We start from the raw sequence: 26788 nt of genomic DNA on the forward strand, positions 1-26788 counted from the left end.
TGATGCCCAGTGACTCTTTTAACACAGAAAAGTCCAAACCAAAGCAACTCAAAGTCCTTCATTATTTCAGTCCCTGATGTTTTGGATTATCGGACTTTTGAAACCCCAACTTCCTATTCTTCTCTTTCCCCTGTATCCGGGGAGCATTGCCCCAACCCCAGCAGGCTGCACTTGACTGCTAAGGACCCAGCCAGCCAGGCGTGACTCACCATCACCCAGGCATCCATGAAGCACCTACTGTTGGCCAGACCTCCAGGAACCACGCCTTACCCATCCTTTCCCTGGGGTTCAAGCGGACAGGCAGGAAGGTGAAAAACTGGGGCTTGTTAAAAAGAGTTACTGCGTATCAGGTGCTGTGTCGGGCACACACATGTGTGTTGCCCACTTGTTCTTTCCAACAACCCAAAGAGTGGATCTCGGTAACTTCATCGTATAGATTAAGGAGCAAAAAGGTTAAATAACTTCACCAAATAAGAGGAAGACCAGGAATGTGATCCCAGGTCTGTCTGACCCTCTGACCTGAGCTCTTTGTGTGGAGTGTGTTCCAGAAAGAGGCTGCATCAAAACGGAAAAATGCACATGGAGCTGTCAAGCTCCTGGGTCAGCAGGTGGGTCCAGGCTGAGAGCTTACGTCTGTTGATGATGTGGCTCAAGAAGGGCCAAGACAAGGGATGAAAAATGTCCTTCAAATTTGGGCATTTGGGGGGAGGGGTGACTGGCTGAGACGATGCTGGGTCATAGGAAGAGTATGGAGGTCTGCAGCCCCAGCCGCATGGCACATCCGAGAAGTGCTCACACAATGCCCTCACGGAGGATGGAGAACGTGGGTTGAACAACAGCACACACATAAGTGCCTACTGAAGAACCACAGGCAAAGGGACCTTTACGCACCTATGTCAACTTGGAGAGAATTCTCTAGTGACATGCCACAGGGCTCTATCTTTTATGATTGACTTGGGTTAAGGATATTTAACCCACTTTTTTTATTTTGTGCTTCTCCCCGCCCACACCCCACCCTGACCCGGCCCCATGAGACATAAATGTTTTCCCATGTTGCTACATAGTCAATATAATCATCATTTTAGTGGTTGCATGGTTCCAATTCCCACAGTGGATGGTCCTATCTAATGCTTCCAAGAAGAACCTGGAAATCTAAGCTAGGAAAATAATTTTTCAAAACAAGGAAAATAATACGTGGGGATGTTGACTGAAAAATTATTTATAGTAGCAAAAAATATATATATCCAGACCTGGAAACAATGTTAACGTCCTACCATGAGGGATCTTTAGTAAATCAGAACCGAATGCAATTATGCAACCATTAAAATGTTATTGACACAGACTACATAGCAACACGAAAAACATTTATGCCTAATGGAAAAAAAGGCACAAAATAAAATTTTATCTCTGTTTGCCTACAGTGATGTAAAATCAAGTGTGCCTGAGGGGAAAGGTGGCAAAAGAAAATAGAAAATGACAACTTCTGATAGGATGCTAAAAAGTTACTTTTTAGAAAATGTGTTTTTAAGGCTGACATAGTATTTTAACAATAAGTAAAAAGCAAGTTAAAAAAGAAAATACGTTCCAGAGACAATTTGCTAAGCAAGCAAACAAATTTTTATTCCTAAGGGATTGGAAGCAATAGCTTTTACTTCTCTTTGCAGCTTTGCTCTCTGCAGGACAAGGACTGGACCCCAGGCAGAGCTGGACTCTGCAGTGGGCTCCTTCTCCTGCAAGCAAGGCTTGGCAGGAAATGCTCCTGGAGAATGGAAGTTCAGTGGAAGAAGGCCCCAGGCCATCTCATGGTCTCTGCCTGTACCTTTCAAGATACATTCCAGAATATGTAGCCATCAGATGGTTAACTAGCAAGTAGTTAGCAGCTCCCATTTTTCCTGATAATTCTACCAGGTTTTAAGAGCTCGTCGGCTTGCTTGTGCTGCCGTCAGTTAGTGTGCCTGGGAAAGCACAGTGGTCCTGGCCTCTCTTCTCCCCAGGGTCCCTGCTGGCGCAGAGGCCTTTCTAAGGAAGGATGGCATTTGAGAATGGAGACCGGGCCACCTCAGCTGCCTGGCCCTGTTGCGCAGCCTCCCCTCTCCCAGGTAAGTCTCCCTATTCCAGGAGGCCCTTTGCCTGGGAGAGAGCAAGCAGAAGCAGCTGGCCAGGCAAGGCACTGCTTGTGCAGACAAGGACCTGGGTGTCGATCCAGAGCTGCCCCGCCAACTGTTCTCCCTGACCACCCTTCTGAGGGGCCTGCTGGAGCCCTGGGGCAAGGGAGGGGCTCTGGATCAGCAGGGGCCAGGGGCAAGATGAGTAGGTGCCTCCAACCATCTCCAGAGAGAACCTGTTTCTGATCATCACCTTTTCTGCTGCCTGAGACATGGCTTCAGTTCCCCTCAATATACTGGGAGCACTGCCTCTGGCATTTGGCCTCAGGCCAAAAGAGGGAAGTGGGTGACTCCTCTCCCAGAGCCTTGCCAGAGCTCAGGTTGCAGGAACTTTCAGCATCTCTGCTTCAACTTCCTGGGCAAGTGGGCGCCCGACCTGAAGCCTGATTTCCCTGCACTGCATTCCAGTGGCTTGTGCTGGGAGGCCTCCAGGGACAGGGAGCTTGCTCGGTCCTGAATGGGCCTAGTCTTGCTTCTGAGAGTGTGATCTATTTAGGAATTTTTAGCCTGAGGGCCAACTGAAGCCCACCCCGCAGGGTCACTTCTCCCACTCACATTAGCGCTACCCAGAGCCCATCCAGTTCCTCCCCCACCCCTAGCAAATATGTAAAGAGGGTCACGTCATCCCAAGTCCTTCCTCAGGTAGAGTGCCATTTCTTAGCCACCTTCCCAGTGGTGTGGCTTTGGGTCCCTACCGTCCTGGTGGCTATCCAGAGACCCTGCCCCCATCCCTCTAACCCCTTGGTGTGAGGTTGATGCTCGTTCTAAAAGACCCCACTAAAAGGTCCCACTGCTCAAGGGGGCACAGCTACTCCTTGCCTCCCGATGCTAGTCCTCTCTGAATGCTGCCTGAAATCCCACCCACCTGCCTGGAGCATTTGAACGTTTTCACAGCCATCCTCTCACGCAGGCTGCGTCCAAACCCTCTGAGATAGGCAGGGCTGCTATCATTAGGTCCATTCTGCAGGTGGGAAAACTGAGGTCGAACACAAAATGCAAACTCCAGCCCAGGACTTTGAACAACAAGCCCAATGAGCCTGAGAGATCTGAGCGGCTGCATCCTGGGTGCCTCACCCAGTGCCCAGCACACGGAAGGGGTCTGTGTTCTGTTAGGGGCTGAGGCCAGCGCTAAGAGGAGGGAAGGTCCCTTGCAGGGCCGCCTTCTGTGGTTGGGCCTGAGTGGGGCCTGGCCTGGCTTTCTGCCTGGGTGAATGCGTCCCTACACCCCAGCTGTGTGAGCTGTGGTGGCCTGGATCTCCAAGCAGGCGGCACAAGACCTCCCTGCAGCCATGCCACCGGGAAGCCCTTCTGAGCCACGGGGCGTCTTGTGCCGGAGGAGACAGCAGAGGCCCGAGGCCTGCAGAGGGTCGAAAATCCTGGGAACAGAGCCCCGGCCAGCCCAGCCAGCACCTCATTAGGAGGCCCAAAGCAGGGAGGGGGCACTTCAGGAACAATGTTGTTTATTTTTCTATTTTTAAACAAGCCTGAGGTCTCTGGGGGCACAAATGAAGTTATCAGAAAAGACATGAGTGGAATAAAGCCTCAAGCCAACAGGCTGAGAAGGGCCCTGGGGACCAGGACTCTTGAAAAGCCGAGATGGGGTTTGTTTATCTTATACTCTGAGAGCACAGGACTGGGACCAGGGTGCTGGGCAAGCATGTCCCCAAGCCCTCTGCAGCCCGTTCCCTCTGTGCCGCCAGGGAATTTGGGTGCGAGCTGTACTTTTCAGTGATCCCCTCGGTGTCATCTGCAGCCAGGAGGGAGGAGGCCCCACCTCTGGAAGGAGGCCCGGATTCACTTCTCACCTTGGCCACATGAACGCTTTTCCAAGTGGGTAGAGCCCAGCAGAGCCAGTGCACGCATGGCACCCAGTGCCAGCCCAGTCACTGCTGACTCCACCAATGGCCAGTCCTTCCACCTGCCAGAGCCCCCACTTCCTCATCCCGCCATGGGCTGGTCCTTCGTGCCTTGACTGCCAGGTACCGCTCATGGGCAGAAGCAATGAGATGATGTGTGTATCCAATGCAGGGAAGGAGGCCAGGGCACGTCTCATTGAATCCTGATGCCTCGATGTCCTCCTAATGGCCTTCCCATCTCCAGGGTGAGGAAGTCGAGGCTCCAAGTTAAGCGACTTGCCTTGAAGCATTCAGACTCAGGACCACCTAGTTCGAGAGCCCCTTCTCCCTCCACAAGGGCAACTGCTCTTGGGAAATTTGAGAAAAAGTAGGATCATTGACAGAACCAATTACAGGTCTGAGTGGGTGTGACCTGATGAGGAATACCCCTCAGAAGCAAGAGGTGTGATAAGTGAGGCAAGCAGGACTGTGGTCAATGGTCCTGGTCTGATTCTGCTTTGAACTGCATGCAGTAACAATAGTGACTTCCCAGAATCAGGGAGAGGGTTCCATAAGATGCAACTTGTGAGGTGGCAGGGGGACGGTCAGACTCTGTGCAGATGAAAACCAGACCACTTTCTAGTTCTGCTTGCTCACTTGCCCCCAGCAACAATGTGAACCACGCCTAAGCAAACTGCACACAGGCGAGCAGGGGGAGGGTTACGAACTGCCCCTTTCTAGAGGCACCAATCAGAGGCCACTGCAGGTATAGTATCACTGGGGGAGGGGCTGCCCTTGGTCATCCCACAGGCTCCCTCCACCCCCACTGCCCCCAGCTTAGAGCCGCAGGTCATGTGCTGGAGTCTAGATAGAAAGTTGAGGCCAAGAAGGAAGGAATTGGCCCAAGGCCAGACCCAGGAGGGAAAAGCTAAAACTGGAACCCAGAGCTCTCCCCCACCATCCAGGCTTTCCTAACTACCTGTGTGGGAGGCATTACACATCCACTTGGAAGATAAGGAAACTGAGGCCCCGAGAAGAGCAGTGACGTGCCCGAGGCTGCTGGTGTCTGGTGCAGCCAAGGCTGGAGGCCAGATCCCGTCTCTCTGCTGCGGACTGCTGCAGCCAGAGCAGAGACCGTGTCCTACATCACTGAGCTTTTTCTGAAATGAACCACTTCTTAATTCTTTGGCTAAATGTCTAAATAAGGATTTTTGCCAATTCTGAGCCCTGCTAACTGATGAAGTTGTCAGAAAAAGATCTAATGATGCTTGAAAATGCAGGGAGTGTGCCAGCTGCCAGACTGCCCTCCCAGCTTTGACTCTGCAGCGGGAGTCGGGGACCCCCCCTCTGGGGGTGGGGGAGTAAGTGCTGGCAGTTGAGACGCCACTGCCCTTCATCAGCTGTGTGACCCCTTTGATCCTCTGCTCCCCAGTTGTAAATGAGGATGACTTTGAGGATTAAGTGAGATGATGTGTGTGTGATGTCCCAGCACAGAGCCAGGCACGGCACAGATTTCAGGGCAGGCTGGGGTGGTGAGGCAGGAGGCCGGCTGTCTGAACTCTGCTGAATGGACGGAGTGGCCCTACCTACAACCCTGGGTGAGTAAGATCTGAAGTCCCCAGCCCCATTTGGGGAGGCCCCAGTCAGCCCCGTTTTTCTCTTGGGAGGCAGGGCTGGGAGAGCCAGTGTGCTTCTCTCTGATGAGATGAAAGGCTCAGAGTGACCTCAGGCCCTGTGAGGTGGGGCCCTGGGGTGGGAGCCTGGGAGGTTGGGCTGGGGCGCTTGGCAGGCCAGGCCCATCCCTTTGTTCTCTCTCCTTTCTCAGTGGAACATTTACTCACTCTGGAGTCCGGGCACTAGGGATGGGGCCTGGCTTGGGGACTGGGGAATCCGACAATTCCCAGGCCTGCCACAGGAGCCTGAGAGGCTGGGCACTGGGAAGGGCCCTCCTGAAATGAGTGCAGGCCTCTCTGGTACATGAGACCCACATGTGTGATCTGCCACCCAAGGGCGGGCTGGGCGAGCATCCCAGTCAGAGATAGGAAAAGCCGTTTCCCCCTCAATCACCAACTGTGCAGACCACCAGCCTCTTCCCACCCGCTTCCTTCCCTTGCTGCATACGTGTATACACACGTAGACACACACACAAATGTTGCCCATCAGGGACCTTGATTTCACCTTCCCTAGTAGATGGAGAAGTATGGAGGAAAAACAGGTCTTGGGTGCAGATGTACTTTTGGAATTGTGTTGTTGTGGGTAGAGCTTGTAACTTCTCACAGACTCAGTCACCTTGTCTGTAGAAGAAGGGGGTCCGCTGTGCTTTACGGACCTACTGTGAGACTCAAACAAGATAGAGTGTGGACAGGACTCGTAACCGTGAGGCACACGACTAACGGCAGTGGACATTTGGGGCTGGAAAGTAGAATTGCTCCAACTATCCAATCCGCTGCTTTTTTTAAACAAACCAGGGACAGTATCTGAGGGTGAAGGAGGAATCCAGGGCAGTGGCCTAAATACAGCCCGAGGATTATCACTGGGTCCAGCTGTCCCGGCCTGGGCTGTGGGTGATCAGGACACCCCCACCCACCCCCAGCCCGCTGCCTTCCCTCCATGCCCAGTTCCCTACCTTCTGGCTGAATACGGTGCGCTCAGAGGACAGCCCTAGTGCATGGGAGACAAGATGTGAATGTTATGGGTGCACAGGCCAGCTCCTCATCAGAGACCAAACCTCAGACAGAGCTTCCTGGGGATGTGGTGGGAGTTCAGAATATGCAGGGTGGAAACAGCCTGGCTGGAGCCAGAGGCCTGGGTTCCAACACTGGCTCAGGTTGATGGGCCCTGTGACCTTGGACAGTTCTGTCCCATCTGTGGGCTTTACTTTCTTCATCTGTAAAGGCCTCTCTGCCCTTGGGAGGTGCAGTGAGGTGGTGGCCATGAAAAGGCTCTGACAAGTTGATCCAAAAAAGCACTAGGAAGATCCCGAGAGTCAGGTACTGCCGCCCCTCCCGCCCCAACCTCTTCTCAGATGGACAGGCAGATTCAAATTCTTCCCAGGGGGTGCGTGCCATCGCCCTCAGGAGAAAAAGGAACCCAAAGGTCTTTCAGACCCCTTCCAGCCCGGGACTCTGCCAGACCAAGCAGGATGATCATTTATAATAAAAGAGTTTTCACTGGACAAATTGCTCGTCCCCTTTGACCCTCTGCTTCCCCAGCTGTCAATGCAGATAATAACTCAGCCAGCCAAGGGCTGCTGGGAGACTAGAGCACAGGTCACTGAGTGCCGAGCTCTGGCCCTGGCCCAGCCACTGGACAGTAGTAGGGTGGTCCTTCCAGGGCCTTTTGGGAGGGGTGCTGTGCCCACATGTGCCTGGCTGCCCATGAGCTGCTCAGTATCCTAAGAAGCTGGGATGGGAGGCTGACGGAGCATGAACAAGGTATCTTGGGCTGGGTCTTTCTAGGAGGGACTGTGCCCACTGTGTAGCCTGGCTGAGCCTCTTTGGGCCCCAGCGTTTGGCACTGGGGTCAAGAATCTGAGCTCTGCAAAACTCCCAAGATTTGCAATTCTCCTGTTTGTTCTTAACCCTGAATTTCCTAAGAAAAGACCTTATAAGCTGCCCCCAGGTCCTCACTAGTGCACAACACATAGTAAATGACTAAATGCATAATAACTACTTATGGAGTGAGTGAATGAGGACCAGGTGTGAGAACCCCTATTCCGCAGACTGCAGAAAGAATGTCTCTTATCCATGAGACTTTCCTTCTGATAATCAACAGGGCAAGGAGTGACACTTCCCAGGGGTCTATTGGGAGGGAGGGGGCCCCTATAGCAGGCTGGCTGGGCTGGAGAGCAGTGTGGGAACAGGAAGGGAGGGTGGACAGCACGGGAGCAAGGCTCTGAGGACATCAGCCAAGCAGAACATTTGGGAGGTTGGACGTGGAAGGTGCAGGAGAAAAGTTTGGGAGCAGCTGCTGTCTGTCTGGAAGATTCCGAGACAGCAACAATGAGGAGAGGGTGGTTTTGAAACGTGTTACGGAACAGCAGGAACACAGCTGTCAGTCCTGGATAGAGATGACAGGTTGAACACTTGCATCTATTTTCATTCCCTTCTGACACCCACTAACACTAAAGTAAAGGAGTCTTTAGAGGCACGACCCACGAAAACAGAGAGAACATAAGGGAACAGCAGCAGTTGCTCAGTGACACACTCGGGAAGCAGATGAAGGAGAAGTAATGACCCAGCAGACAGGAGAGGGAAGGACCCTGAGCCCACAGCAGGGAAAGTGATTATCAACCTGTTCTACATCCCAGAAGCTTCTAAAGGCTCTGGACCTGGAGATACCAGGTTGCATTGGAAACAGATGTGGCTAAAAGGAGGACTGATTGACAGTGTTGAGAAGCAGTGGGAATTCTCGACCTCCCCTGCATCTGACACTGGGGGGTGACTGCCCCTCCCCAGCCCCCGCAGAAGACTGGAGAGTTGTTCTCTGGGGAGAGTGTAACAGAGGCTTTCTGCACTGGGGATGTCAGCCACTATTGAGAATTGGGGATTAAATAAATACATGTGTGTAGAAGTCTGAGACTCCAGCAGCCCCCTTTCCTGACTCAGCTCCAGAATCCTGGCAGCCAGAACTTACTCCTATTCTCTAGAGTGTCTTCAAGAAATGGCCCCTTCAGGGAAGTTCCCAGTTGATGAACTCCACCCAGGAATTAAAGCTCTGAAATAGCAACCACCTCCCACTCTTGGTTAATTATGAGCAGACGATTACCAACTATTCAAGGAAGGCTTCTGACATTAAAGATGGTGACCCAAACAAGCTAGTGGGAAAAAAAAGCACCTTGAAGAACAGATTGGAGAAAACATTACATCCAGGAAAAAGGAGAGGATGCTATTTAAAAAGAGAGAGAGACACAGAGAGAGAGAGAGGCAAATAAACAGAATGAAAATGAGCTCTTGGAAATGAAAAGCATGATGGCAGAAGTGAAAAACTAAATGAGAGTAGAAGATAAAGTTGAGGAAAGCCCCAGGAGGAAGAGCGCAGGGCTGAAGATGAAACATACAAGAGAAGAGATGGAAAGTAAAGGACCAACCCGGGATGTACAATGTCAGAACGTTCAAGTCCCAGAAAGAGAGAACAGAGAAAACAGAAGGGAGAAATTACCAAAGAAATAATTCATGGAAGTGTCCTTGAACACAAGTACAGCTTCCAGACTAAATGGGTCCTCTGTGTGCCCAGGACATGGAGAAAAGGACCCACACCAACTCCCATCACTGGAAATTTCAGAATACTGGGGTCAAAGAGAAGAGCCTACATGTTTCCAGAAAGAAAAAAAAAACAACAGGTCACAAAAAAAGAGATCAGGAAACAGAAAGGCTTTGGACTTCTCAGAAACAACAATGAATGCTAAAATGCAATAGATGGATGTTTTCCAAATTCAGAAGAAAATTGATTTCCAACCTATTATTCAATTCCATCTAAACTCTTAATCAAGTGGAAGGAGAGAATAAAGACATTTTCAGATATGGAAAGTGTCAAAACATTTACTTCCATGTACCCTTTATCAGGAAGCTACCAGAGTGTGTGCCCCACCAAAATGAGTAAACAGAGAGAGAGGAAGACAGGAAATGGAAGATCCAAGGAAGAGGGTGAAAAGGATCTGGATGCTTGTGAAAGAAGACTCCAGAATGACAACATGTACCAGGCTCCAGAGGGCTACCCAGCCCTGATGTGAGTGGGTTGGAAGACTCCAAGAGAAATTTTGCCAAGAACATGGAATGTACAGAAAACATCTCATTTCCAAATGTCTTTAGAGGAGATTTAAATGATTGGCAGAGGTTTGGTGTCATACTGAATGATAAATACGTGGGAAACTGAGCAAAAACAATGATTACATCTAGGAAAGACGACAACAAAAACTGTGCAAAAAGGGAAAAGTAACCATAGCTATTTCATGGCTCAGGTCTGGGCCGTACGCAGTCATACTAGTGAAAACACTGTGTATTGAAAGAACTGAAATCATTATGTAACTATACTAGGGGAGTGATGCTTGGGACGGGTGTGGGAGAGGGGAAGAGCTAACCTCTTCTCTAGGGGGAAGTCAAAGGCTGGGATATCCAGAAGGGGCTCTTTAGATATAAGGAGGCAAACACCATGAATCTGCTACCAGCTGAAAATGGCTGCCTCCCGAGAGGAGAAATGGGGTAGGGTAATCTTCATAGGGCAACTTGACTCTCGGCCTGGATAAATAGTTTTTATTTAAAAACTAATAATAATAATTTTTAAAGTTAAAAAAATTACACTCCCATCCCTGCCCCTCCCACTTTGGTGATTTCTCAAGAAGCTGAATACATAGGAGGACATATCGTTGCTGACCGCCTGGGGAGTGCGTTCATTGCAAGCTATGCTAAGCAGATGCGCCCAGCCTATAAGCAGGCCTCCGAAAGGCTCAGAAAAACTGGGTATAGATGGAAACCGAGATGGAGCTGAAACCTCAGGAGCAACACCTGGTGCCTCCTGACACCTAGGGAGGGTTCCCAAGCCTCTTGGTGCTTTCATAGAGTTGACCCTGGGATAAAGTTCAGTAAGGGCCAGGCTGTGCACAGACCACCTGCCTGCAGGAACCCTGGAAAGGGAGGTGGGAAGAGGTCGGAGGTGCGCGGTGGCCCTGTTTGGTGGACAAGCTTCCACCAGACCCCACCGTGAGACCCCACGATCTTTCCTCAGGTCCTGCTGCTGGCTGTCCTGGTCCTGGAAGCTAGAAGCCCGGGTCTCACCATGCCACTACTCATCCGTGTTTACAGAAAGCAAGGTCATTATTTACAAGAACAGAAACACTGAGCTAATTCACTCTGAAATACACCAAACAGAGCAGCAGACAAAAAGAAAACAGAAACTTCTGGGTAATAAAGGGCAGTGCGTCCCGGCCCGGCAGGGGCTTCTTGTGGTCAGGCTTTCCCGCTAGCCTCTGTTGCCCAGGCCTTGCTCTCTGCTGATGGGCAGACCCTTCCCAATATATTAACTAATCTACTTTTTCCACAAGTGAATCCAATTTTCCACAAGTGCGCTTTCTTCCCAGATCACCCAGGACCCCGAGCCAAGTAATACCAGTACCCAGAGCTCCCTGGGGCCCCATTCTCAAAGCTTTTCCAGAGATGTGTTCTGGGCAGGCTGAGTCACACAGCTCTCATCCTTGGGGCCACAGAGGACACAGACACACTCGGGCCCCCACCTCTCAGCAAGCCTCTCCTCATTCCTTTTGGGAAGCAAGCTTTCTGCTTCGACCAAGATTGGAAGGACACAGAGGGAAACTCGAGTCCTGGATCTAGATCCCCAAAAGCCGACGTGAGGGCCAGGAATGATGAGGGACAAAGTTCTTGACAACCATTAACAGAGGGAGAAATGCTAATAACAGAAAGGGATGTGTATGGAAAGAACTGTTATCACTTGTGGGATTAGATCCCTCTTACGTTTTTGTTCTAAAATGAACGTCTTTAAAAAATGAAATGATTGTGGATGACGTATTTTTTAATGTCCTTACTTGGCAAAATTGTAAAGTTGCCATCTCTAGCTAGTCCTTCCTCAAAATAATCATTTTTGGGGGGGTAGTGGATTTTTTTATTGAAGTATAGCTGATTTACAATGTTGTATTAGTTTCAGATGTACAGCAAAGTGATTCAGTTATATGTATATATTCTTTTTCAGTTTTTTTTCCATTATACGTTATTATAAGATATTGGATATAGTTCGCTGTGCCATACAGTAGGCCCTTGTTGGTTATCTATTTTATATATGTTAATCCCAAACTCCTAATTTATCCCTCCTCTTCTTCCCCTTTGGTAACTATAAGTTTGTTTCTTATGTCTGTGAGTCTATTTTTGTTTTGTAAATGAGTTCATTTGTATCATTTTTTTGGATTCCACATATAGGCAATATCGTATGATATCTGTCTCTGACTTACGTTACTTAATATGATCATCTCTAGGTCTATCTATGTTGCTGCAAATGGCATTATTTCATTCTTTTTTATGGCCGAGTAATATTTCATTTTATATGTAATTTTATTTTTACACACACACACACACACACACACACACACACACATCTTGTTTATCCATTCAACTGTAGGTGGGCATTTAGGTTGCTTCCATGTCCTGGCTATTGTAAACAGTGTTGTGGGGGGAAGCAGATCTTATTGGGCTATGAAAGCCCAGAGTCTGGGACATACTGTGGTAGATGACACAAAAGAGAGTAGGACCAGGCTCCAGGCCAGAACCAGAACCACAGATTGGGAGGGTGAGGAGGGGACCAATGAACGCAGTCCAGTCTCCTCTTGATACCAGAGTATGTGCTAGAACACACCAGGTAAATGCTTGGCCGGCCCCCACTTGGCGCCCTTTGGTGACAGGTATCTCATTCCCTCTGCGCACAGTTCATCATCTAATCTGATGATGGCAGAGTGCTTTCTTGTACTGTAGAGCAACCTGCGTCCTTGGACCCAGGCCTATGCCTGGGAGCACCTCGAGCCAGGCCTTTCACCTCGAAGAAGATAGCTCCACACTGCACCCCTCCTGCCCAGTCTTCTTTGGCTGGGGTCTATTTGCTTCCCCTCAGACCCCCAATCATTCTTCTTGTGAGATGACTTGCCTGAGATTGTTGGCTAGCAAGTGAGTTCAAAGCCAGCTCTTCTGCTCCTGGCCCAGTGCCCTGTCCCTAGTTCTCTAGATGTGGCAGTGGCTCAGTGTCTTCAGTTCATGAGATGGTTCTGGCTGTTCAGAACCAGTTGGAAAAATAACAAAGAAAACAAAGTGGCGGTGGGGGGAAGCAACATACAAAAAAAAAAATGTGATCCCAATAAACACTTATATATCCACATTAAAAAAAGTTATGGAAGGAAATAAGGCAAAATTGTCATGGCAGTTACCCCTCGAGGTAGGCTGCCTGATGATTTTTACCTTTTCTGTATTTTCCACTTTGTTGCAATGGTATGTTTTTTATTTGTAGGATAGACTAAAATAATGACCATTTAGAAGGATGAAATAAGAAATGTAAAATTAAGGTAATCTCATCCCAAGACCCCATCTCAGTTCCCAGCCACTGTCGAGTGAATGAGGTTCTGGGGGGGGGGGGGTCTGGTGCTCCAGAGAAGACCCCAGATTGCCATCCTGCCCTAGACCTGCAGACCCTCACACAGCTCTAACATCACTGCATTTTACAGTAGCCTGACATTCCTGCTGTACTGGTCCCCGGCCCTTGGCTGTCCACATGGCAGACGCCAGACCACCCCGGGCTGTTGCCCATGTGCTCCCACCCATCTGCCCCTCCTCCATTCTGCTCCAGGCTTGCTGCCCTTCCCCCACCCCCAACAGGTTCCCCACTCCCCACCCCCAGGTGGAAGAGAGGAGAGGATGGGGAACAAAATGAACAGTGCAGAGGACCATGGCTCATCCCGGCAAGGTCTGTTACACAGCACAGGGTGTACATATTGTTTTACAGATAGGAGATTAATCCTTAGAGAGGAGATGTGTCATACATGGAGTGTGATGGAGCTGGGCCCAGATCCAGCCCTCTAATCTGGTCCAGTGCTTGCTCCGCTGATCTGAGCCCCTGGGCGTGACTAGGGTGTGCTGGGTCCATGCGGAGTGCTGGGGCCACGGGTCACGGACACCCTCGGTTCCAGCTCTCCCGGGCGAGTCTTTGCCAGCTGCTCCCCAGGGCGCCTGGCAGTCCCAGACACATGTCAGCGCTGAGCCAAGCCCTGATTAGAAGTGGAGGCCAAGCCTGGGGGTCAGAGTCCTGCCTGCCTTCCAGGATCTACCATGTCACGTGGCCCTGGGCGAGTTTCTTCCCTCTTGGGGACTCAGTTTTCCGATGGATAAAACCAGGGTGGGGACTGTTTGATAGTGATTGGACTCGTGGTCTCCAAGTTTCTTTCCTGGCTGAACATTCAGATATTCTGCGACTGACCAGTGACACTGTCCCCCACCTGGGGAGGGGAGGGCAGAAGCTTCCCATCCCGCCTTGCCTCCGGGCTGCCCCTCACCCAGGCTTTCCTGAGTGGAGAGTCAGTCTGAGAGAAGTCCCCCACCTCGTGTACAAGTGTTTGTGGGTGTGGAGATGTGCATGTGTAGGTGTGGAGGTGCAGGGTGTGGATGTGAGTAGGGGGTACCCTAAGGACAGGCTCCCCATTTTGTATCTGGGACAGGCACATTCTCCAATTATATCACCTTTTTGAGGATTCTGCTCCCAGCTCCCTGAACCCCACGACCGCTCCACAGCTCTTCTGGTTCCTTGTCCTCTCAGTTCCAGCCTCTACCTCAAGCCCTGGCTCTGCCTCTGCCCTAGAGCAGGTCTGTTGCTTTGGAGGGGCCGCCCCTGCCCCCTGCCCCGTGTGGTCTCTCCCTCAGGACCTGTCCCCCTGCCTGGGCCCTGGGCCCTTTTTAAAGAGGCGCCCACAACTCTCAGAGCCCATCTTGTTCCAGACAGAAATGAAGATGGACTTTCACTGCACAGCAACACATTCAAACCATTATTCTGCCGAAACCCGAATGAAAAATCGGGAAGCACACCACCGCCATGATTTGTTAACCTGACATTGCCTCTCTGTGCTCTTTGCACAAAGTTTAATTAAAATCTCAGGAGTGATTGGAGAGCCCTTTTATTGTGCACCTCTGGGCTCTTCCAGGCACCCTGGGGGAAGGGCAGGGCCTTTTTACAACAGGGATACAGGCTGAAGGATGGTCCCTAAAAGATTGCGAGTGGGGGCCACTGACAGCTGTCACAAGCACAGCCTGTTGGAGTGCAGGGAATCTCAGGGGGCACATGGGATCCCAGCTGCTCCACCAATCCACCCATTTCACAGGTGAGGACACTGAGACCAGCACTCTCAGCGCCTCAGCAGATCTCAGTGACACCGCCCCCACCCACCTCCACCCTACCCCCTGGACTCACCCGCAGGGCCGGCAGGGAGCTGACCTGGTCCATGGTCAGCGTGGCTTCTTTGTAGTGCTTCCCAGGGGGACAGAGTTTCAGGAAGGAGTCGTGGATGCTAAGAAGAGAGGCAGAGTGGGCTAGGAGCGGGGACCAGCAGGCCACCTCTCCTGCGGGCTCTCTTTGGAGGAAGGAGACTCAGGACTCATTATTGATTGATACAGAGAAGGCAGTTATAAATCATTCCACACTTCCAGAAACATCCCTGGGGCTCCAGTGTGCCCAGCACACTGTGGGAGATGCAGAGATAAGCCAGGCATGAAGGAAGGTACGTGAATGTGCCCTGTAACCACAACACACTCTACAAGTGACCCAGAAAGGACTTCTGTCCTCACTTGCTCCAGTTCCTTATTTACGGATGGGGAAACCAGCAGAGCCTTGGGGAAGCAGGCATGCCACCTCAAGCCATCTGCCCAGCCCCACCCTCAGCCCAGAAAAAAAAGGTTGCTTGGTGGGTGTGGCCGAGTCAGGATTAGAACCCAGTTACCTGGGGCCAGCAAACCACAGCCACCCTAAACCGGCAAGCTGGTTCCAGACTATGGGACTGAGCGACCATCCTCATCGATCCTATAATCAATGTCTCTGTCTGCAGGTCTCCTCACTGGTCAAGGGATTTTGCTTACGAGTGACAGCCAGGTCAAGAGTGAAATGTCTCTGTGAGCACCGAGAGGAAGAGGGTGGGAGCGAACTCTGCCCTATACCCAGAGGAGACTGCCCTCATCCTGTGTCCCTCCTGGCCCCCATGATGGAGAATGGGCTCCATCAACTTTGGAAGGGGCCCTGAACTGGCACCAGAGATTTTACACTAAGTTGGGGAGGGAGCCGACAAGTGGAGTGTGGAAGGGATGAGGGGAGACAGTCTCCAGGAAAGTACAGGTGGGGCGAGGGACACTGAAGGGCAGCAAGGAGGAGAGGAAAGCCCCCCCACCCCCCCGCGAAGGTCCAGTGGCTTACAAGGGGAGGGGGCGGTGGGAGTGGTCTGCCCTAGCCTGAAGGAGTTATTTTATCACTGTTATTGTTAGAACTGCTAGTGTAGAGTGATAAAAAGCAGACTGATTTTCGGTAGAAATTTCATTAATTTTTAAGAATTCTCTGAAGCCATGCACCTGTATAGCCAGTGCCCAGGGCAGGCTGCTTCTGCTGTCCCCACCGTGGTTCCCCACCGGGAGTGCCTGCTGCACCCGTCAACTCTCGTGGATTTTTTCATGGAATCTGTGTAACAATCTTGCAAGGAAGGGACCATTATCTCTATTTTACAGGTGAGGAAATTGAGGCTCAAGGAGGTAAAATAACTTGCCTTGCCTAAGGTCACACAGGGGTAAGTGTCAAAGCCAAAGTTATTGACACCAAAGCTCTTTCCCCAGGAGCCCAGAGAGGGAGGTCTCAGGACAGGAGGAGGGTAGAGAAGGGACCCCTACTTGCTGGTGCCACCCTCTTCCTGTCTCCGAAGCTCTTGTGCTCATTGAATCCTCCCAACAACCCTGTGGGAAAGGTGTGGGGTGATCATTTCTACAGACGGGTAAGCCGAGGCTCAGAGAGTTGAAGGGGTCTGCTCAAGATCATAGCGCTTGGAAGAGGCAGAGTAGGGTCTGAATCCTAAACCAGGCTCTGCAGGCTATGTTGCCCACCTCTCAAGGGCCCACCCCTCATCCAGGTGAAAACCTCTCGGCCCCACCCCCCACCCTCCCCGGGAGAGCCTTCTGGGGAGGGGGTGCTGTGGGAAGGGCCCTGCCCTGACTTCATGCCTTCCCAGGCCGCAGATGAATCGTGGCTGCATCTCAGCTGCCACAAAGTATTCTCCTCCTCCAAATATGGATCAGCCGGCTCTAAATGGAACTCTGAATTAATCACTAATGGACTCGAAAGTCAAAGCCATTGGAAAAACTCACATATCCTGCCTGCCAGAAAGCAAGCGGCCCAGGCTTTGTCTCCCTTCCACACCTAGCGCAGACGAGGGGAGGGGCTGTCTGCGGGCTCGGAGGCTGAGACAGGGGAGGGCACCAGCTCCACGGCTCCCACTCTGCCGGAACTTGGAACTGCCTCGTCCCTTCCGGGCCTCAGGTTGCCCTTGATGTCTCAGCCATCCCTCTCTGTCCTCCAGGTCAGGCATTCTGTCCCCTGGGTCAGGCATTCTGTCCCTCTCTCTGGCGTCTGTGTTTGTATTGTACAGGCAGGACTGAGAACACAGCTCCAGGGCAAGCCTCCATTTCCTCTCCCCCATCCTAGCCCCGGCCCCGCAACCCTGGCTTCACCCCCATCCCTTGGGGTCAATAGTCCTTTGCCTTGTGGAATGGCCTGCAGGTGCTTTATAAATGGCCCTATCTCTAACCTGAAAATGTGGCTTTTAGTCTTATGATCTGCTCCTTCCAAGTTGTGCGACCTTGGGCAGATCACTTGATTTCTCTGAGCCAGTTTCCTCATTTGCAAAAAGGAGATGATAATACCATGAAAGTCACAGCTGCCAGTCTCAGCACGGACCCCTGTGACAGGCTCTGCTCTAACTCCTGACGTGGGTTTGATCATCTAATTGTCCTAATAACAACCATGTGAGGTTGATACATATGATACTTCTTGTAACTGTGGAACTGAGGCTCAGCAAGGGTAAGAAACTCATCCAAGGTCACAGAGCTGGCAAAGCTGAGCCTCGAACTCTGGCCTTTGGGTTCCAGGAAGCAAGCCTGTAACCTTCTGTTGCTCCAGGGGGACCAGGAGCTGATGGCCAGGACAGAGCCTGGAGATTGGAAAGTTTGGGGACCTCTAGGGTGTTAAGAGGAACGGGGGCCCTCAGGGCCATGTCAGCCTGAGCAGGGGCAAGGGGCAAAGCTTCAGGCTCCCACATGAGACCCATACACAGCCCAGCGTCTTGTCAGGATTCATCCCTGGGCGATACAGCATACTTCAGATTGCTCACACAGAGTCGGCCTGACCCAGGCTCAGCCGCGGAGGTCTAAAGGAAGCCATATGCGCCCGTTCTGAATCAGTCCCAGACTCAGGGTCTACAGTCACTGCTGAAGTCGAGGGCCCAGGAGGGCCTGTGCACTGAGCCCAAAGAGATATCTGGAAGCCAGGGGCTTCTAGGGCAGCAGTTCAACCAGAAGCTAGAGAGGGCTGACCTGGAAGCTGATGGTGAAAAGGACCCCGCTCTTCCAAGACCAACAGGTTGTTAGGATGTGAAAGAAAATTCCCACAGTCTGGAATTTAGGGTAGACAGAATCCTTCTTGGAAAGCCAAGCCAAGGCAGCTCTGGACCGGGAAGAAGCTGTCACATGTGGTCTGCCCCTCCCCATGTGTCATCTGCAGATCTGGTGACCAGGCCTTTATGTCCTACGCAAGTCACAGATAAGAAGGTGGGAAAGTATTAGACAAGGGCAGAGCCACCCTCTTCCAAAGATTACCCCTGTTATCAGTCTCTTGGATACTTTTTTTTCCAACTGGCTGAATCTATCCAACTGTACTGTCATCCAAGCCACATTTCATTGTCATATTTGTAGGATAATCACACATTGTCAGCGGTGATGTTGGAAAATTGTCCAAAAGGCAGCATTAAAAAAAATATTTTGCTATTTCTCTTGGTTTTTCCTTAACATTGGCATTATATTTCTACATATGGTGCTGATACTGTCATTTATTGATATTTTTCATTCTAGACATTATTTTGTGATGTCTTACTCTTAAAAAAATAGTTTATCTCCATCTGTATACTATTTCTCCTTCCCCTAACCTCCCAATAGAAAATGATTTACCTGAATCAGAATTCAGTGTTTATATTATTATCTACATATTATTTTTACATTTATGTATTAATACATATTATGTGTGTATTATTCAAATATTGCTCACAGCTGAGTTCCTTAGCGCAGCGTGATTACATTTTCTTTCTTGTAAGGCTTTTTGTTTTTCCCAGAGTTAATAATTACTTTGTCTTTCTTTTGCTTAGGTTTCAGTATATCTATCATTATTTCATCCCGAAACTTTCTCTGCAGAACGGTAAAGTTCCTCTTAGTATGCTTACATACATTACATCATCTATAGGTTCATTTTGTTTTCTTGAGGGCATCATTCTTAGAACTCCTGACTCCTGATTCTAATCTGGACTCATTGCTTTTCAGGCCTGCTGCATGCACCACCATCATCCTTGGGCTTCTCTCCACTGTATTCCACTGTGTTGACATCCTCTGTTTCCTGGCTCCCATGTCTTCTTTTTTCTTAGTTTACTTACTAGTTTTATTGGAAAATTTAGTTTACTTATTAGTTTTAATGGAAGCTCCAAAAACTTCCTGAGACAAGGAGCATGAGGTAATTATTTTTAGAATTTACATGTCAAAAAATGTTTCACCTTCACTCTTGATTAATCATCTAGCTATGACTTAATCCTACATTGGAATTTTTTCCTTAGAATTTTGAAGATGTTTAGCCACCATCTTCCAACACAAGACCAAAATAATTCTGATTCCTGATCCTCTGTTTGTATTTTTATTTTCCTTTATGGAAGCTTGTGTTCTGAAATGTAATGATGACATGACAATGTAGACTTTAAAAAATTCTTTCCTCAAATATCTAGTGCCTTTCAACTTTCAATTCATATTTCACTACTGAGGTTCAGACAAGCTGACCAGAGGTTCATTCTTGCACATCACTGTGCCTGGTGGCCCTGAGTTGGAAACCTGCCTGGCCAGCTCTGTCCACATGGTGAGCTCCTGCCCTCTCTGGGCTCTGCTAGCCTGGGGAAGGGGTGCCAAGTGGATTGCAGGGCAAAAGAAGTAATCACATAAGACCTTTCTGTTTTCATCTGACCCTGCACCCTGGCATTCAGAGGTTCCTGAGCCTTTCTGGGTTCTTGATTCCATCATCCCAAACCCTGCTTCCAAGCAATCTGTTTCCAGTTTCCTGCTCTAAGTCTGTATCAGGGATCTATTTGCTTTCCACTTTTGACATTTTTGTTGACTTCTCTCAACCACTCTCATCTCTTGAGTTCTTTTGTCCTTATGTGTTTCTTTCTCTTTTTTTCTAATTCCTTTACTCTTCTTTTAGTAGAGGAAAGAAACAGCGATAAAAGACGCTCATTTCTCCATGTTAACTGGAAGCCCTGGCACTTTGCTTTTTTCACTGTACAATATACCTTGGAGATGGCGCCACACCAAACATAAAACTTCTCCTCTTCTCAAAGGACAGTGTCCCACTGACTAATGGATTCATCCACATTTATTTCATTCATGCCCTCTTGATACAAGCGCAATGGCCAGGCCAATTCACGTCTCCCTTTCTGAAGCAGCCTTCCAGTCCTTCCCCTGTTCTCTCCATTCTTCAAAGCTTTTGACAGCTCTTCACATCTTCAGCTGCTCCCCAGGACTGGGTCTTCTGGGTCTGGAGACTCACCTTGGTTTGAGGCAGCAGCAAACTCTCCCTGTTATCACCCCACCCACCTTGAATTTCTGTGCCCACTCAGTGCTTGTCCTGCTCTGCCTCATCTGAAAGTCTCCGATATGGAGAAACAAAAGCAGAGTAGGCATGGAGCCACTGCATCTCCTCTCTGCCTTCGTGAAGCAATGGCATCCCAACCCCCTCCCATCTCACTGACCCATCCTGCTCTTCAAGTCCCCCAAACGTGGGAGCCTGTGGGCAGGAGCTACCCAAGGGGCGGGAGCAGCCAAAAGAAGGGGCAGCCTGAGGCAGCTTTGAGAGAAGCTGGTGGGAGATGCTGGGCTGAAGTGGAGCCTTTGCTGGCATCACTAGTGGGGCCCTGCCTCCCTGGCACAAATCAGATCCGGCCATGCCCTTCTCATGGGGAGGTCACCTTCAGCAGGGGTGAAAAGAGGTGGGAAACAGGAACAAGGCAGGGGCAGCCTCACAGCCTGGGTGGGCAGCTCAGAGACGAAGAGTCCTTGAGGACAGCTTTTCACCAGGACATCTTTCTGAGAAGGCCGGTACGGAACACATGAAGATGAGGGTCTATGTCAGAGAGACTGAACCCTCCCCTCATTCCTCTCTCTAGGTTCATTCCCCCCACCACCACGACACTCACTCCAGGGCAGCCTCGAGGGCACACGTGAGGAGCCCTAGGGATCCGGAGAATATCACTTGAGAGTCCTTGAACTTTCTGGAGTGGAGCAGGCATGGTCATGTTCAAGTGGTGAGAGAATAAATTAGTGCCAACTGTCTACAGGACAATCCTGTTACCTCATCAACATTTTAAATACACCCACCCTTTGCCCAGCATTTCTATGGCTAGAAATCCTTCCTATGGATTTTCTCTCACCTGTTGGATAAGCTTTTTGTACAGAAATGTTTACACTAGCCTTATTTGTGAAACTAAAACCCATAAACAGCTTAAGTGTTCATTATGGAGGGGATGGTAAAATGTTTCTTCCATAGGAAGGAGCGTTCCACAGCCATTAAAAAGAACGAAGCAGATCTCTATGTGCTTTATGTAGAACTAATTAATGTGAAAACTTAAAGAAAAAAAAAGGTCCAGAACATTATGAACCTATACTATGAATGTGTAAACGCAACAGTTTGAATGGGATACAATTTCTTAAGGATATTTATGTAGGTCTAGCTATGAAACATTTTTTTCTAGAAGACTCAATGAGAAGCTAACTGTGGGCAGTGGCTATCTTCAGAGAGAAGGCCTGGGAAGAGGGGAGGGACATATTTACATTTCATCTAGAACTTTCTCTGCTATTTGAATTTTCTAGCCATGCTCACATATTATTTTTTAAACTTTGTTTCATTTTTTAAAATATTTGGTTCTTTCAGTTTTAGTCAAGTGTTCCTTTTTAGAAAATATCAATAAGAAATATATGGGTTGTAAGATATAGGTTATTTGGAGTTTTGCCATATTTTTCCATATTTAAAAAAGTAAATAAATATTAAGTTTAGAAGGAAAATCATGTAACCCTGTGACTGTCCCTGGTCTCCATGGCTCCCTGTGACTCAGCCATCCCTCAGTCCCCATCTGAGCCTGGGGAGTCTCATGCTTGTAGCAAAATCTTTGCCCTGACTGGGAACTTGCATGGGAAGTGTGGCTTCCAGGCTGGGCATGATGGTTGGGGAAGGTGAGTCCAAGCAGAGGCAATGAGGGGAGAGGGTCCTGTGGGTCTCAAAGTGGTCACCTCTCTCCAGCTGCACCCCACCCCACCAAAAATGCCTTAGTGAGCCCACTTATTCCTCTAACAAGTTTTTATGAGCACCTGGCCCACCCAGGCTCTCCCACATCTCTCATGCCAGCTACTCCCTCTGCAGTCCCAGCAGGGATCATCGTGATGGGTGTCTTTAGCCTGGTGCCTTCCCCGCTGGCCCGTCGCCTGCATGAGAACAGGGACTGTGCACTGTTCCCCATGACACTCCCAGTGCCATCACTGTGTCTGCCATGTACCAGGCACTGGAGGGATGCTTGGGAGGGAAGGGAGGGCTAAGAGAGACTCAGCAGTGCATCAGCTTTACCCAGCTAGTGGGTTAGCCAATCAAATGGGCTTCAGACCTATTTCCTAAGTCCTGTCCTCCTTTTCCTCATCGTCCCAGGGAGGTCCTGTCCACCTCTGGGATTGTATGAAGAAACCCTGCCTTGAATCCCATAGCAGCCCAAAGCTTAACATTTGATTCAAATCTAGTCGTACCCTGGGAATCATGACCTCAGACCCCTGGGGCTGGGGTCCATCTCTGCCTGTCCGCGGTCCCCTCATCTCCAGCACTCAGTAGCTCTGAGCAGGGACCACGCTCAAGGACCAGAGTGAGGCTGTACCAGGGCAAGACTGCAGCTCAAGGGGAGGGAGAGGGGGCACCCTCTACTCACCACAGGATTTCATTTCTGGTCAAGAAGGTCAAGGCCTGCAACAAACCACAGAGAGGTGACCTGCTCACTCTGTCCAGCCCTGCCCTGGCCCCCTGGGGAGCGGGGAGCTTCAGGGACCGGGGAGGAAAAGCTCATGCTGTCATCCCACAGCCAGGGAACGGAGGCTCCTGGCCCTCGGCAGTGGATGCCAGAGGTGGTGGAGAGGAGAGGAAACAGTGCCCTGCCCTCCTCTCCCGTCTCTGATGGCCTTGGGGAGGAGCACGTTGGTACAGAAATGCAGAGAGGATTGGACACAACGCTAAAACCCTGGGCTCTGGAGCAGAAGACAAATGGGGGAGGGGTCCTCGGAAGGCTGGTCTGGATCACATCACAGCATGGATCACATGCTAAACAAGGTTTAGCAAAGGCAAGGGCCACCACTATCCTGCCTGATAAACTCTCCAGCTTCAGGCAAGAGTTTGCCTACCCATCCCACCAGCCTCGGGAAGCTCCCACCTCTCCCACCTCCTGCCTGATCTACCCACCTGGTATTCTTCCAAGTCCTCCCAGTGCATCTGGTACCTCAAACATTGCCCCATGCCAACCCCACCCTTCTCTCTGCCAGCAGAACCTCAGCCCCTAGGGCTCATCAGCTATGCACTAAGTGATCGGTTGCCATGGTAACCTACATTCCACCTTCCGCCCATTCTACCTGAGCCCCTGAGTGGGCAAAGAAACAGATTCTTTTGGTTCCCAAGTCTAGTTGACATTACCCCCGAAACAGCAAACAGAAAGGAAGCCCAATAGCAGGTCTGAGAGTCATACTGTTGTCCCATTACCTGGGTTCGAATCCCAGATCTGCCGCATGCTGACCAGACACGTGACTTTCAGGAAGTTACTCAACCTCTCTGTGTCTTAGTTTCCTCATCTGTAAAATGAGAATCATAAATGCCTACTTTATAAAATGATTGCAAGGCTAAAATTAAATGATAGATCTATAAACCTCTTATTTAGCAAGATACCTGGCACATAAGGAGTACTTAATAAAGGGAAAGCAATATTATTACTTTTTAAAGTTGGGCCTGGAAGGAAGGGTAGGATTTTAGCCAGCAAAGTCCGTAGTTCCGTCCCATCTTCTGGTAAACCCTCTGAGCTCCTATTCTCATTTACTGAGCAGCTTTTCTTGCTAGCTGTGTCCACAGATACTGTCTCCTGCTGTGCTCACAGAGCTCTGGGGAAGGCGGAAGTTGGTGTGGTCCAGTGATGCTATGGGGTCACTCAGCTGGCCAGTGGCCAAGGAGGGATCCGAAGCCTGGATCGCAGGACTGGGGTTTCCCACAGTGCAAGGTGGGAACTAGGGGAGCTTTGGGATCGTGCCCCAGAAGGCTACTTCCTTCTCAAGTCTCGCTCGCTTGGTTCTCTTGTTCCAGGAGGTGTAAGTGGCAGCAGGCACTGGTGTGTGCCTTTCACACCTGGTTGACACTTGCTAAAAGGAGAACAAAAACAAACTAGAGAACATCCCTGCTGCTCAGAGCTTTTAGCTACTCACTCCACAGCTATTTACTGAGCCTGGCAGTGGAGACAGAGTGATTAAGCCAGACAAGACGCTGCCCTCGTGGAGCTAGACGCCCATAGGAAAACCAACACCCCTTAGTGATAAGGGCTACGAAAGAAACAAAGCAAAGATGGAGACGGGTGGGGCTGGAGAAGCTTCCTAAGGAGGGGCCACTTGGGCAGACACCTGAGGGATAAGGAGAGATGAGCCAGACTGAGAAGTCCAGAGAGTTTTCCAAGCCCAGAAAGGAACAACTTCCAGCTAGAATTTAATGACACTCTTCGGTTTTCCTTATATTTGTTTATATAGTTCCTTCCTTTCTGAAAATGATGCAGGTTTGCCATTTATACCTGTGACATATTTCCTTTATACGTGTATCTGTTTGATGAAGAGAAATAGGAGCCCATATAAAGAAAAATATTAAGTAAATAATTAGACTGGTGGTAAAAGAATATGCCAGAAGCCACAAAGCTGTCTCTCTCTCATCTCACACACAGGTAACCAAGGTTGGCAAATTCTGCTACCCTCCTCTCTCCTTTGGTTTCCATCCCCTCATATCGCTCCCTTCACCCTCTGCCCACTCCACTCCCACACACAGGCTCTGTGATTTCATCCTGGAGGGGGTTTTCATTGGTTCCCACAAATAACAGTAGTAACAAAAAGAATATCACCTTACATTTGCATAGCTCTTTGTAATTCCGAAATGCTTTTCTATGTGCCTTCCCATTTGCTCAAGAAACAAAAACCCATGCTCCTTACAAAAAAAGAAAAGAAAAAAATTCCCCAAATGATTCTGCCTTCAATACACTAACCAGCTAGCATCCTTACCCACCTCCAGCCTACAATCTCTCAAACTCCTCTTTGGCAGGGATTCTGAAAAGGGTGTAACTGAACAGAGAGCAGGCCCAGACCTGCCCCAACAGTTCCGCATCCTTCCCCTCCAGGGTACGTCCCTTCATGAACCCTCTGCATGGCATGAAATGCATTTTTGCAAAGTTTCTATCACCTGGCAATGAACTCCATCGACTGTTCAAACAGCAACCCCTACTCTGACCTTGATTTAGATGTCTCTTCAAATTCAAAAAGGGCTGAGAAAGAACTTGTATCCAGAATACATAAAGAATGCTAACCACTCAACAATAAAAAGACAAAATTTTTAAGCCCAACTTAAAAAAACAGGCAAAGTATTTAAAGAGGCATTTCTCCAAAGAAGATATTTATGAATGACCGAGGAGCTCATAAAAAGATGCTCACCATCCTAGCCATCAGGGAGATAACAAATCAAAACTGCAGTGACATACCGCTGCACATCCACCAGGAGGGCAAGGGTGTGGAGAAATCAGAGCCGTCATACACTGCTAGTGCGCATGTGAAATGGTGAGGCCACTTTCGAAGAGATTTTGGCAGCTCCTCAAAATATTAAGCAGAGTTACCATATATTAAAAACAAGACAATAGGCTCAAAATGGAGTCACTCATGCTAAGCCCTACATCACCAAACCAAAACTTAACTTAATTAGTTTCAGCTCTCCCAGAAATGTAATCGTAAAACCAGTCAGCCAGGAATTGGTTGATCAGCGCTAGTGAGGTCGTCTGCCCGACAGACCCCTGCCAACCCTTAAGGGAAAGTGACTGTGGAACAACCAATCTGCTTTTTGCTACTATAATTTCCTCATTCTTCCTCGCTTCTGCCTGTAAAAGTTTTTCCTTTTGTGCAGGTCCTCAGAGTTCCTCTCTATCTGCTAGATTTTGATTCATGAATCATTGAATAAAGCCAATGAGAAGTTTAAAATTTACACAGATGAATTTTGGTTTTTAACAGCTATCATCCAGCAATTCCACTTCTGTCTATATACCCAAGAAAAATGAAAACATTTGTCCACATTAAAAAAAAAACCTGGTACATGAATGTTCATTGCTGCATTATTCACAACAGCCCCAAAGTGGAGACAGCCCAAGTTTTCATCAACTGATGAATGTATAAATAAAAGGTGATGTATGCATACAATGGAGTGTTATTCGACAATAAAAATAAATGAAGTATTGATACATGGTACAGCATGGATGAAGCTTGAAAATGTTACACGAAATGAAGGAAGCTATTCACAAAAGGTCACATACTGTATGATTTCCTTTATATGAAATGCCTAGAATAGACAAATCTGTAGAGACAGAAAGTAGATCAGTGGTTGCCAGGAGCTAGGGCAAGGGGAGTCTGGGGGAGAGGGGTTCCTGCTAATGAATATGGGGTTTCTTTGGGGGGTGATGAAAATATTCTAAAATTAGATGGTGGTGATGGTTGTACAACTCTGTGAATACACTGAAAAAATACCAAGTTGTATCCTTTTAATGAATCGTATAGTATATCAACTATATTTTAATAAAGTGTTTACTGAAAACAATTTCAAGAGGGCTTTATGTCCGAACTTAGTGCATGACACATAGTAGGGCCACCATAAATATTAAAGGAATGTGTA

At 49.3% G+C, this 26788-nt stretch overlaps 1 protein-coding gene across 14 annotated transcripts in view; it reads right to left on the bottom strand.

Moving 5' to 3' along the window:
• CIB4 (calcium and integrin binding family member 4) overlaps positions 1–26788 on the bottom strand; it is a 127060-nt gene that overhangs the window by 25977 nt on the left and 74295 nt on the right. For 7 of the 14 annotated variants that reach the window (XM_032497195.1, XM_032497202.1, XM_032497197.1 and 4 more), the window contains 3 exons: positions 23597–23685; positions 22779–22813; positions 14948–15044 (listed from right to left, as the gene is read on the bottom strand). The exons of 2 other annotated variants lie outside the window; for them this stretch is intronic. In XM_032497195.1, coding sequence (XP_032353086.1) covers positions 14948–14980 — 33 coding nt within the window. In that variant the 5' untranslated portion in view covers positions 14981–15044; positions 22779–22813; positions 23597–23685. Of the gene's footprint in view, positions 1–14947; positions 15045–22778; positions 22814–23596; positions 23686–25613; positions 25723–26788 lie in introns of all 14 variants that reach the window. 5 more of the 14 variants (XM_032497201.1, XM_032497200.1, XM_032497205.1 and 2 more) reach the window with 3 other exon arrangements.

Source organism: Camelus ferus, chromosome 15 (assembly GCF_009834535.1).
Source record: "Camelus ferus isolate YT-003-E chromosome 15, BCGSAC_Cfer_1.0, whole genome shotgun sequence".
NCBI classification, from domain to species: Eukaryota; Metazoa; Chordata; class Mammalia; order Artiodactyla; family Camelidae; genus Camelus; species Camelus ferus.